The 12,122-nt window shown below is 45.9% G+C and overlaps 1 protein-coding gene and 2 long non-coding RNA genes across 3 annotated transcripts; 2 read left to right on the forward strand and 1 right to left on the reverse strand.

Moving 5' to 3' along the window:
* The first annotated feature begins 2,241 nt into the window (after nt 1-2,241).
* LOC101170321 (thyroxine 5-deiodinase-like) lies at nt 2,242-3,625 on the forward strand. Its single transcript, XM_011491966.4, has one exon. It carries the CDS (start codon nt 2,393-2,395, stop codon nt 3,197-3,199), a length of 807 nt encoding a protein of 268 aa, XP_011490268.2. The 5' UTR covers nt 2,242-2,392; the 3' UTR covers nt 3,200-3,625.
* A 4,927-nt stretch (nt 3,626-8,552) lies between these two features.
* Nucleotides 8,553-8,922, forward strand: LOC105357217 (uncharacterized). The gene is made up of 2 exons (XR_911242.3): nt 8,553-8,687; nt 8,769-8,922. It is a non-coding gene; the product is annotated as an uncharacterized LOC105357217 (long non-coding RNA).
* On the reverse strand, nt 8,581-9,206 carry LOC144990065 (uncharacterized). Its single transcript, XR_013653997.1, has 3 exons — nt 9,069-9,206; nt 8,792-8,870; nt 8,581-8,718 (listed from the first exon to the last, which is right to left on the reverse strand). It is a non-coding gene; the product is annotated as an uncharacterized LOC144990065 (long non-coding RNA).
* Between the last annotated feature and the right edge of the window lie 2,916 nt (nt 9,207-12,122).

Genomic DNA, 12,122 nt, shown 5'->3' on the forward strand with positions numbered 1-12,122 from the left:
TCTGTCCTGGTGCGTCAGTGATAGTTGCTCTAGGGGCTCTAGGTTGTTGCAGATGAAAGAACGACCAGAGAAGTTGCAGCGGATGTGTTGCTGACAGGTGGGTTGCTTTACAGGAGCGACATGATGGCTTTGATAGCAGAATTCAGTCAATGGAGCTGGCGACCAGCAAACCCCGTCAGGTTCGACAGCCTAGGAACTCCTGCTGCTGGATCCATGTTCTGCAAAGTATTCTGTCACAAGAACAGGTACGTAGATGGCTGGATCCAAATGCACCAGGTTTATTAGTTCAGCTAAAGGGTCAGGCAGGCAGGAGTCAATAACAGGCATAAGATCATCAGTGGAGAGGCAGGTTGGTCAAAAATCCAGGCGAGAGTCAGGGCAGGGGGCAGGGGGCAGGCAGCAGGCAAACAGAGTCAAATGCAGGGTCAGATGGCAGAAGATCAACTACAACGCTAGTAAGGAAGGCAGAGTGGCACAAAAAATACTTCACACTGAACATGGCTTAGTGCAGTGCTTGAGTATGATGTGGTTGATGAATAAATGAAAATCAGGTGTGCTGCATCCAGGAAGTGTGTGCTTGGGATGCTGGGAGATGAAGTGTGGTTGAAACTCTGGAGACAGTTCCTGGAGGTGTCCAGAGGGGGAGACAGAGTTCTTAATTCTGACATCTGAGCTGTGTCTGAATTCCCACCCTAACCCCTAAAAAACTATACAGTGTGGCATATGTAGTGCCGTGAATTTTAAAAGCAATTTGGACATCACGCTCTCTTCTTTTTTTTTAAACGGCGGATATAACATCATTGGTCTCACGAAGTTAAAATATAATTAATTTAAGTGTCTTGCGATGATTATTTATGAGTCCACTGTCTTCTGAAGATAAAATGTTGATGATTTATTAAAAAAATACATTTAAATACATTTTTGGCAAAAATTGTTCCGACATAATCCATTTTGGTCTCTATTCGCCAATCTAGTGAGCATCGAGGCATACTGGTTTTTTGCAGAGACTTCTGGGAAATTTCCAGGGCACTCGATTTTGGAATTGTAGATTCGGACAAATATACAAACTGGCGAACGCACTATATAGTGCACTATACAGGGGTTAGGGTGGGAATTCGGACATATCACTAGTCTCCTGCATCTTAGGTCCTCCACCACCAGTTCCTGATATAAGACAATATTTAGCACACAAACAACAATTCTCATGATTAAAAATTGACTTAATGGAACAATAGTCTTTTGAGTAACTGAGTCTAAAAGTTAAGGATTTTGTGGATTTTTTTTCTTTTAATTCCTTGTCACTTTATAATTTTAATAATTGTCATAGGATACAATCCATTGTCTTAATTTTGAATCTCAAAAGTCAAATTTCACCAAATGGCAAAATTCCACATGTATCAAAACTTATAAAAGTTTCTTTATCATATTCAGCGTTTTCTATTGAGTTAATACAAACTTTAGAAAAACATGACATTTTAGGAAATAAATCCAAAACTTACAGTTGTTTTTAAATTGTTGAATGAAGATCCAACTATTTTTCATCTGTTAAAGTGTCAACACACCTTATTCTAATAAAATTTGAACTTCTCCTCAAAAGCGCATCTTTTTTTTTCTTTGAAGAAGAAACGAATTAAGGAAAACGGCTGTGGTCGAGCGGTGACGCCAGAGATCCCCAATATCACGTGGTTTAGAGCTCGTCATCGGTGAGATTTCAGGCAGAGGTGACATGAGGTGAGAGCCCAGATCAGTGAGGTTAATATGTTTGTCAGTAGTTTGACATTAAAGGAGAAGGTTAAATCATTCTGACCTCCATAAACTTTATTTATAAGCTCAGATTGTGGAGATTAACATTTAAGAGGTTTAGCCTCATAAAGAAAAACGTCTTTTTACTCAGAAATAAAACAAAAAAAACTGGAGAGGTGTTTACGCAGCAGGCCCGGTTCTGGTTCTGGCCCAATGCGTGAGTCCGGCGCCGTCTAGCGGCAGCGGATCAGAAAGCTCCCGGTGCATTTCTATGTTATTTTCTTTTTTAGGAATTCTGACTGTTTGTCTGGACTTTTGGGCCCGAAAGACAACACGCAAACGGTCACGCTGTGGTGCGTGTCCGTTTACGTGGGTCCTGCTGCGCCTTCGCTCCACCTCTGCGCCTCTGGATCCCCAGAGCGCAAAGTTGACAGAAGGTAATCCCCACCATGTGAGTGGGCGGTGCACTGGGACCAGAGGCGTGCTTTTTTTCTTTCTTCTTTTTTGGGGGGTTTGTTTTGTGTTTCTAATATTCGCATGCTTCTCTACCTATAAAAAGGGCGCCTGTCTGTCTGCGTCAGACACTTTTCTCCAATGCCTTCTCCTCCAAAGGTGACAGAGTAGGAGCCTGACTCTCCTGCCGGCAGAGATGATGGATGACTCCAGCGGAGTCCAGATGGCGCGGGCGCTGAAGCAGGCAGCCCTGTGCCTGATGCTGCTGCCCCGCTTCCTCCTGGCCGCCGTCATGCTGTGGCTCCTTGATTTCCTGTGCATCCGGAGGAAGCTGCTGCTGAAGATGGGTGAGAGGCAGGACAGCCCGGACGACCCGCCGCTGTGCGTCTCCGACTCCAACAAGATGTTCACGCTGGAGTCCCTGCGGGCTGTGTGGCACGGCCAGAAGCTGGACATCCTCAAAACCGCGCACCTGGGTCAGACTGCGCCCAACACCGAGGTGGTGCTGGTCCAGGAGCGGAGGCAGGTCCGAATCCTGGATTGCATGAAAGGGAATAGACCGCTCATTCTCAACTTTGGCAGCTGCTCTTGACCGCCGTTCATGATGCGTCTGGCGGCGTTTCAGCGCGTCGTGAGCCAGTACGCAGATATTGCGGACTTCTTAGTTGTATATATCGAGGAGGCGCATCCCTCGGACGGCTGGGTGAGCTCTGACGCGCCGCACCAGATCCCCAAGCACCGGTGTCTGGAGGACAGACTCAGAGCCGCCGCGCTGATGCTCACGGAGGTCCCCGGCAGCAAGGTGGTGGTGGACAACATGGACAACTCGTCCAATGCCGCGTACGGAGCCTACTTTGAGAGACTTTACGTCGTGAGGGATGAGACGGTCGTGTACCAGGGCGGCAGGGGCCCGGAGGAATACCGGATCTCGGAGCTGAAAACGTGGCTGCAGCAGTACAGGAAGGAGCTGCTGCATTCCCAGAACGCGGTGCTCCATGTGTAGCTGCGCAGAACTTCTGTTATTTTTGTACTGAAAAGAGTTGATGAAAACCGGATCTGATGATCCATTTATTTTTGTATAAATGCCGGTGTGTGTGTGTTCGTGCGCGCGCGCGTGTGGATCGGTGGGTGCGTCCTCTCTGATGCTCCAGCCCGGAGTCTGCGTGAAGTTCGGCTTTTAAAAGGCGCGTCCAGAAAACCGACACTGATGTTTCTGACTCCACGTCAGCGGCAGGATGCTCCCACTGATCCACGCGTGAAACTGAACAAATCTGTGGAATAAATGTGGCTCATCTCCGACATGTGATGGGGACTATATTTAGTTTGGTCAATGTGTGTCTGTTTGTCTCTTTTGCACTTAAAAATCTGTTCAAAATGCATTTTATTTGTGTGTAGAAAGAGAATTAAAGCGTTATTTAAATATAAAAAAGATCTTATCGTGTCAATATCAAGACCCCTTTTAAGGAATACGCGACTTTTCACTCCAAATATTTCAAATCCAGAACAGAAGCACTTTCTGTCCGTTTGGCGCGCAATGAGTGAGCTTCAAGGTGGCCAAAGTTTTTTTCTACAGTGCGCTCCGTTTTCTTCCCCTAATGTGGGAGCACGTGTGCGCACTCCTTCAGATGTGATTTGACGCTGCAGCTTTTCTGGTGCACAGAGAAGGTCAGCGGGTTCCATCTGTCTTTGTTAGACGGTGTTGTGTAAACTTTTAAAATTAAGGCGCTTGATTACAAAGAGCAGCGTGTTTTGGAGAGACTGGATTGATTTATCTGAGAAGGTGGCCAAAGAGACGTGCGCTATGGCTGCAGCAGCAGAGAATGAAAAGAAAAACGTTTCAGAGAATACACTCGAATTGTTTCTGTTTTCATGGCTGCATGAAGTTTAGATTAGAGTCTGGGTTAAAAAAACTCAATTATTGCTGTTCTTTTGTGATCTTTGGTTAAATCTACAAATCAAAATCACTTTCGAGATTCCGTTTATTGTCATTATTATCACACATTTTGCAGGGGCATACACAGGAGGGATGAGATGTTCCTCACTAGTATGACATTTTAAAGTAAAAATATAACAATATAAATAAATAAAATAGCAATAAAATAAAAACCAGCATTTAATCATTAAAGTGAGTGTGCATTTAGCAGTCTCTTAAGGGTCGGATGAGTGTATCTGTATTGTGTCTTTAAAAAAACGTTCAATCATACAAGGACCATCATTTTACCTATGGGAGTTTGGGTCAAATTAACTCTTAAACTTTTCCATATTTTGAATACAAAAAATGTTTAAAAAACAGCTACAAAAAAGAAAGCATTGTATTATAATAACCCTCACAGTTCTTTTTCCTAATTTGATATCAAGTTAAATGTACCCCTAAACTCCTTTTTTAAATAAAATAGTTTAAAAACAAATATTTTTCCTCTAATTTGGTGTGTGAGTCAAATTAACCTTTAAACTTTTATTTTTAATGAATTAGTTTAAGAAAACAGATACAAAAATGACATTGCATCAGCCTAATAACCCACTCGATTTTTGATGTCTGAGTCAGATGAACTTCACAGTTTTTTAATCCCTAAAATGTACCCAAAAAATCAGCATATATATTGTCTTTTTCTTGTTTTTCCTAATTGGTAATCTGGAATAAGAGGTCTAGAGGAAGACCAGAGAGGAGGTTTATGGTTGCAGTGAACGAAGACGTGAAGGTAGCTGTTGGAGGAGAGGATACAGAAGACAGGGTCAGACGGAGGAAGACGATTTGCTGTGGCGACCCCTGAAGGGAAAAGCAGAAAGGAAAAGAAGGTCATCTGGAACATCTTTTCCCAGTTTTTTTTTAAAAGTAAACTGTTAAAAAAAGTGGCTGCACGGTGGCGCAGTGGTTAGCGCTCTTGCCTCACAGCAAGAAGGCTTCCGGTTCAAGTCCCAGCTGGGGGACATGAAAAACAACATCAATGGGGGACCTTTCTGTGTGGAGTTTGCATGTTCTCCCCGTGCATGCGTTGGTTCTCTCCAGGGTCTCTGGCTTCCTCCCACCGTCCAAAAACATGCTTCATAGGTTAATTGGCAACTTGAAATTGTCCCTAGGTGTGAATGTGAGAGTGAATCGGTGTGTGTTTGTGGACATTCTACCCTGCAACAGACTGGTGACCTGTCCAGGTTGTCCCCTGCCTTCGCCCACAAGTGGCTGGGATAGGCTCCGGCAGCCCTGTGACCCCGAAAGGGAAAAACGGTTAAGAAAATGAATGACTGAGGATGAATGAATGTTAAAAAAAGTACAAACTGATATGACATGCAAGAAGCATCTCTATGTAAATAGATGGGTCAAAGAAATGTTTTCCTTTTTAAGTTTTTTATTAGTTATTATTTTTTTTAATAAGGTTGCATAATTAGGCAAAATGCTGTAAAGATTGCACCGCTTCATGTCTACACACATTTCTTTTCCTTCTTTTGTTCATATGACTTCTGGGTCAAATTGACCCCTCTTTTTTTAATTTTACACTAGATACCAAACACTGATATGGCAGAAAATATTGTTAGATTGCATATTTTTAATAACCAATAACATTCAAATAGATTCCCTCTTGTTTTTAAACCCTTGTGCTATCTTAGATGACCCCACCCTTACATTGACGTGTTCTCCCTACCATGACAAAGGTGGATAAAGGTGGAAAGATTTCATGTAATCCATGGACACCAGTGAAGATCACAAATCATTGAAGAAAAAAGGTTCAGTGCACTGTCTAGTGGGTCTAGATGACCCAACCCCCAGTGGTAAAGTGCCTAGGATAGCACAGGGGTTACGTGTGACACTAAGACCTATAAGCTTCCCTTCTCTCCTTCAAGTCAGCACTTAGTCTTTTAAAATTGCCTCCTCTGTTATTCAGAAATCTATTGTTTTCCATTGTTGGCACAAAATCAGATCAGTTTTTTTTTGGATCTGACACCAAAACAAATTGATGCTTCTAGATGTTGGTAACATTTCTATAAAAACATGTTTTTATTCCTAAAACATGAAATAAATGAAAGAGACATCAAATTCGAGCATTTCTTTGGCTCAAAGCCATTTTGAGTTTAAATAAAACCTTTATTCACTTTGCCTATGAAGATAAATGACTAAATGTGAGGTTTGAAACTTTAAATGGATTTACTGAAAAGGTTCAAAAAATCTTTCAGGGAAAAGCCCCAGTCTCAGGACCGATTTACAACATCACACCTGAAGGTGCCTGTTCTAACACGCACACACGTATGCATACAAACAAACATGTGTGAAGCATATCATTCAATAATGCATAGTATTTGTGCAAAGGTGACCTGATACCTCTGCCCAGTTGAGTGTTTGTGGTCCACTGTGGTGGACATTGGACTGTAAAAAGAGGGGGAGTGCCCGGTCACCCCCACACCAAGACCCCCACCGAAGGTGAGTCAGCAGTGAGAGCCAGGGACCGCAACCAACCACCTCATCAGTCACCCAGACCAGGGCCAGCAGAACCGCCACAGGGGCTCCCAATGCCAGAGAGCATGGGGGCACAGGAGCTTGGAGAGTGCATGCTCCAGCCCAGCCAGAAGAATAGCCCATTCAGCCGGAGAGCCCTCCCAGCCCCAGACAACCAGCCCACCACCCAGGAGTCTTGAGCACCTCCCACCCCAATCCCAGGAACTAGCCAAGGCATCCCAAGGGAGACCCGCTGCAACTCTCCAGGCAAGCACCCCCTCGAACCACGGGAAGTCAAGTAGAGAGCAAGGCAGGGGTCCAATCTCCACAGCTCAAGAGGAGGGCGTCCAGGAGAAGTGGGGGTCCCCTGCCAGCATGGTAAACATGTGCTGATCGGACTCCCCCACTGTTGGAATTTTGGAGAGGAGCAGTGCTCAGAAGAAAGGAACAAACATCAGGGACACAGACATCCCCATGCTCAGATGTGAGCATACGGGCTCTGGTATTGTCAGAGAACTCAGGGATCCCTCTCCCCCCGGGATCCCGGGGGGAGAGGGATCCCTCCGGGGGGCCAAGGACGAGGCCAGGGCCCAGAGGAGAAGCCGGCTTTTTTACTGTCCTTCACTCTTTCTTACTTCTTTTTCTCTTCATCCCGCTCATAATTGGTCAATAAGTTTTTGTGCTGAGAAGAGGAGGGGTAGCAAAAGCTCATTACACGAGGAGTTTGAAGTGATATTTATGCCACCACATTGCAAACAAAACTTTCTAAGTTGCAAATGAAACTACAAAATATTTGCTTGCAAACAATTTTCTTTACCTAATTTTTTTTTGTTTTTGCTTTCAAAAACATTTTTTTTGCCTTAAAAATACTTTTTGCGTTTGCATCACAAAATTTTTCGCATGCACTGGCATTTGTAACTTAGAAAGTTTTGTTTGCAATGTGGTGGCATAAATATCACTTCATAGAGGAGCTATGAAGGTAAAAATGTGTCTAAAAGAACGCACTTGTAGATTTGATGTGAGAACTTGTAATATAGAATGTGAAAACTTGTGCATCAAAAATCTGCATCTGTGTATAAAAATCTTCTGTGACACCGCACTACGCCGGCGCTCAGCGGCCAGCCGTTGAGCGCCGGCGAGGAAGGAGATGCGAGGACCCGCTGACCGACGGCTGAGTCTGCGCGACAGCCGTGCTCCACCGTTGCCATGGCGGACCCAGCCGCCGAACTCCGTGAAGGAATGAGAGGCGAGGACCCGCTGAACGACAGCCGTGCTCCGCCGTCGGTCAGCGGGTCCTCGCATCTCCGTCCTCGGCGGAGCTCAACAGCTGGCCACTGAGCGCTGGCGTCGTGCAGTGTCACAGGCTTCAGTATGGTTTCTAATATATTTTTTCAAATGTTAATACATATGATTTATAATAAAGGTGTTCAATAGCCCTGGCCCTATTGTCCTATTGTACAAAAAGATGATTTTCCTGTTGGCAGCCGTCTAGCTGCATGTCTGCATTTAAGCACGAAGAGATCATTTCTCATTAAAATGCTGGAAAAAACTGACTTTTTTCTTTAGAAATGTATTTGTAGTTCACTCTCCGTGTTAATACAAAAGGATTGAGATACTCTGTCACATTTGAACGTTTATCGGAAGAGTTATTGAAGCAGGAAGTCTGAATCTGTGAAGATCTTTCTAACCTTACCAAGTTCTCCGAGTCCTGCACTCTGATTGGTTGACTCCGCCTCCTCTAACCCTCCCTCCCCCCCTTGTCCCATTATCGGACACAGATCAGTTTAGACGCAGGTTTCTCGTAAGGAATGTGTCAGGATTCAGAGCGCAGTTGTAGCGCAGTTGTGATTTATGCCAGCAGATTGGAGCACACGTAGAAGCACATTTGAGCAGTTGTAATTTCAGATTTGAAGTTGTATGACATGGTGCCTCTGCCAGCTACTCTCCCCCTCCCCCGTCTGCTCTGTTCTGGACGCGACCAGCTGCCACCACTTACCTCATCACCGCTGCCTTCTTAAGGATCTCCTGGATCTTCAGTCGGTGCCAGTTCGTTTTACCTCCCACGGTGCATAGTCAGGCTCGCTCATGTTCTTGCTCTGTTTACCAAGTTCTGTGTTACTTATTGCTCCTCTCGTCTTTGCCTCAGGAATAATCTACTCTGGATCTCACCTGGTCGCAGTCCTCTGGTTTCACGCCGTCTCACCTCTGGAATCCTGCAACTGCTCTCCTCCAGCCAGCCGCCGCGCCTCTGTTGGAAATAAGCCAAAACTCACCTTCCTATATAAAAACTTCTAAACTCACCTTAATGTCCGAGTCTCCTTCTGGGTTACAGCATCTGGGTCACTCCGAATTATAGTCATTCCATGACAGAACGAACTGGCCAAACTCCTGACCCAGCTGACCCTGAAGGGCTCCAACACACCTTATCCATACAAGGAAATCTTACACGTCAAGCGGAGGCCATCACTCTCATGTCCTCGGCCCAGTGGGATCTTTTTCGTCGCCTCGACAGCATCACGCAAATACTCAGTGCTGCTAATAGCCAACATGCTAATCCCGCAGCCGCTGCTCAAGTTCCCGTCAACATCACTTCCGCCGATATCCCAGAAAATGTCCGTCTCCAGCCGGAACCTTTTTACGGCGATGTTGAAACCTGTGGAGGGTTCCTACTTCAGTGCCAACTCATTTTCCAACAGGCTCCCAGGTACTACCAAGCCGATCATAGCAGAATTTCACTGATTGTAAACTCTCTCCGCAGCAAGGCACTACAATGGGCCCAAGCCTTTCTGGCCTCTCATCCCATCACTCATCTTCCGTACGACCGGTTCATAGCGGAGTTCCGACTAGTCTTCGATCAGCCTCGAAAGCAGGAAGAAGCAGTCCGACGGTTACTAAGTCTCCAACAAGGTAACCGCCCGGTAAGCGATCATCTGATAGATTTCCGCATTTTAGCGGTCGAAACGGGTTGGCCAGATCCTGCTCTTAAAGGAGTTTTCTATCAGTCACTAAACGAATGTGTCAAGGATCACTTATGTTCACAGCCAGAGGCGGACTCATTTGAAGATCTCGTTACCGCTGCCCTAAGGTCTGACGTCCGACTACGAGAACGTCTTGCAGAACAAAGACGTAAGCCTCCGCTTCCTCCGGTTATTCCATCTCCTCCTGTGTATGTGATTCAACCTTCAAATCATGAAACTCCTGCCAATGTTTCTGAGGAACCCATACAGATCGGTCATTCTAAGTTAAACCCCGAAGAACGTTTAAAACGGCTCGTCGAGGGCTTATGTTTCTATTGTGGCCAAGCCGGTCATATGGTTTCCGAATGCCGCGCACGTTTAAACCCCCCGCTAGTAGATGACAGGCCACGGGGGAAAGTTTCGGAACTCATCCACAATTCCAAGTTTTTATTTGTTCCTGTCAAGATCAGTCACAGAAATAAAGTCTTCGAAGTCAAGGCTCTCATAGACTCAGGAGCAGAACATAGTCTTATTGACCAACGTCTCGTTCAGGAACTCTCTCTTCCTGTTGAAACTCTCGCTAATCCTGTTAAGGCTGCCGGCCTAGGAGGCAAACAACTTACTCGCATCACTAAACGCACCAGCCCAGTTCTCCTTTTCACCAATGGAAATCACCGGGAGTACCATTAGTTTTTCATTACTCATTGTCAACAGACCCCGATAATCCTGGGGTTTTCCTGGCTCCAGATTCACAACCCGTGCATAGAGTGGAGTTCGCCCCGTATCACTAACTGGAGCACCTACTGTTTGGCTAATTGTCTCCATTCCGCCTTGCCCATTCCCAACGCTCCTGATTCTGCTCAAGATAAAGAAATTGACCTGTCTAAGGTTCCAGTCTGTTATCACGATCTTCGTACTGTTTTCAGTAAAGCTAAGGCTAGTTCACTTCCACCGCACCGACCTTACGACTGCTCCATTGAACTGTTAAACGGTGCTCCTCTCCCCAAGGGGAAATTATATAATCTCTCTGGACCTGAAAAGGTCGCCATGGAGAACTACATTCAAGAAGCTCTGTCTCAAGGTCACATTCGCCCCTCGTCCTCTCCTGTCGGCGCAGGTTTTTTCTTTGTAGAGAAGAAAGACAAGACGCTACGTCCATGCATTGATTTCCGCGAGTTAAATCAAATAACGGTCAAGGATAAATATTCTCTCCCTTTAATTGATTCTGTATTCGACTCTGTCCAACAGGCCAAGATTTTTACCAAACTCGATCTCCGCAATGCATATCACCTTGTGCGCATTCGTGAAGGGGATGAATGGAAAACCGCGTTCAACACCCCAATAGGCCATTATGAATATCTTGTTATGCCGTTCGGCCTCACCAACGCCCCTGCAGTGTTCCAACGCCTTGTAAATGACGTCCTGCGGGATTTCCTTAACAGATTCGTTTTTGTTTATTTGGACGACATCCTCATTTACTCCGCAAATTCCATCCAGCATGAACACCATGTTCGCCTCGTCCTTGAAAGATTATTGGTCAACCAGTTATACGTTAAAGCCGAAAAATGTGATTTTCATGTATCCACCATCCCCTTCTTGGGATACATAATTGAAGCTGGCAACATACGCCCGGACCCTGCTCAAATTGAGGCCGTCGTTCAGTGGGAAGTACCCCAGACTCGAAAGAAGCTTCAACAGTTTTGGGGTTTTGCAAATTTTTACCGCCGCTTTATCCGGAACTACAGCAGCATAGCGGCGCCTCTCACTCAACTCACCTCCATTAATAAACCCTACGCTTGGAACCCTGCTGCCGATTCTGGATTCCAGAAACTAAAAACGCTTTTCGTTTCAGCCCCCATCCTGATCCAACCAGACGTCACCAAGCAATTTATCGTGGAGGTGGACGCCTCTGATTCCGGTGTGGGGGCGGTTCTGTCGCAACGGGAAGACAGCTCTGGAAAGCTCAAACCGTGCGCTTTCTTTTCCCGCAAACTAAGCCCGGCTGAGCAAAACTATGATGTGGGCAACCGGGAGTTACTGGCTATTAAGTTGGCCTTGGAAGAATGGCGCCACTGGCTGGAGGGAGCAGAACAACCATTCATAGTGTGGACAGACCATAAGAATCTTGCCTATCTCCGCTCCGCTAAACGCTTAAACTCCCGCCAGGCCCGGTGGTGTTTGTTTTTCGACCGCTTCCACTTTACTATCTCTTACCGTCCCGGCAGCCGTAATGTTAAGCCTGACGCCTTGTCTCGTAAATATTCCACCACTGATTCCAACTCTGACTGTTACATCCTTCTTAAGTCCCGTTTCGTTGGTAGACTCACCTAGGAGATCGAGAGCAAAGTCCAGCAAGCTCAAGGTGAGATCCCCGCCGGAACATCTTGTCCCACTGGCACTCTGTATGTCCCTGATTCCCTCAGGTCTGAGGTCATAGCCTGGGGACACACGTCCCGCATTGCCTGCCACGGGGAAGTCTACAGGACCATCCGCCTCTTAAAGCGACGCTTTTTCTGGCCCACTCTGGAGCGGGGCGTCAGGGA

The sequence above is a fragment of the Oryzias latipes genome, chromosome 24, assembly GCF_053564925.1.
Source record: "Oryzias latipes strain Hd-rR chromosome 24, Olatipes_Hd-rR_3.1".
NCBI lineage: Eukaryota > Metazoa > Chordata > Actinopteri > Beloniformes > Adrianichthyidae > Oryzias > Oryzias latipes.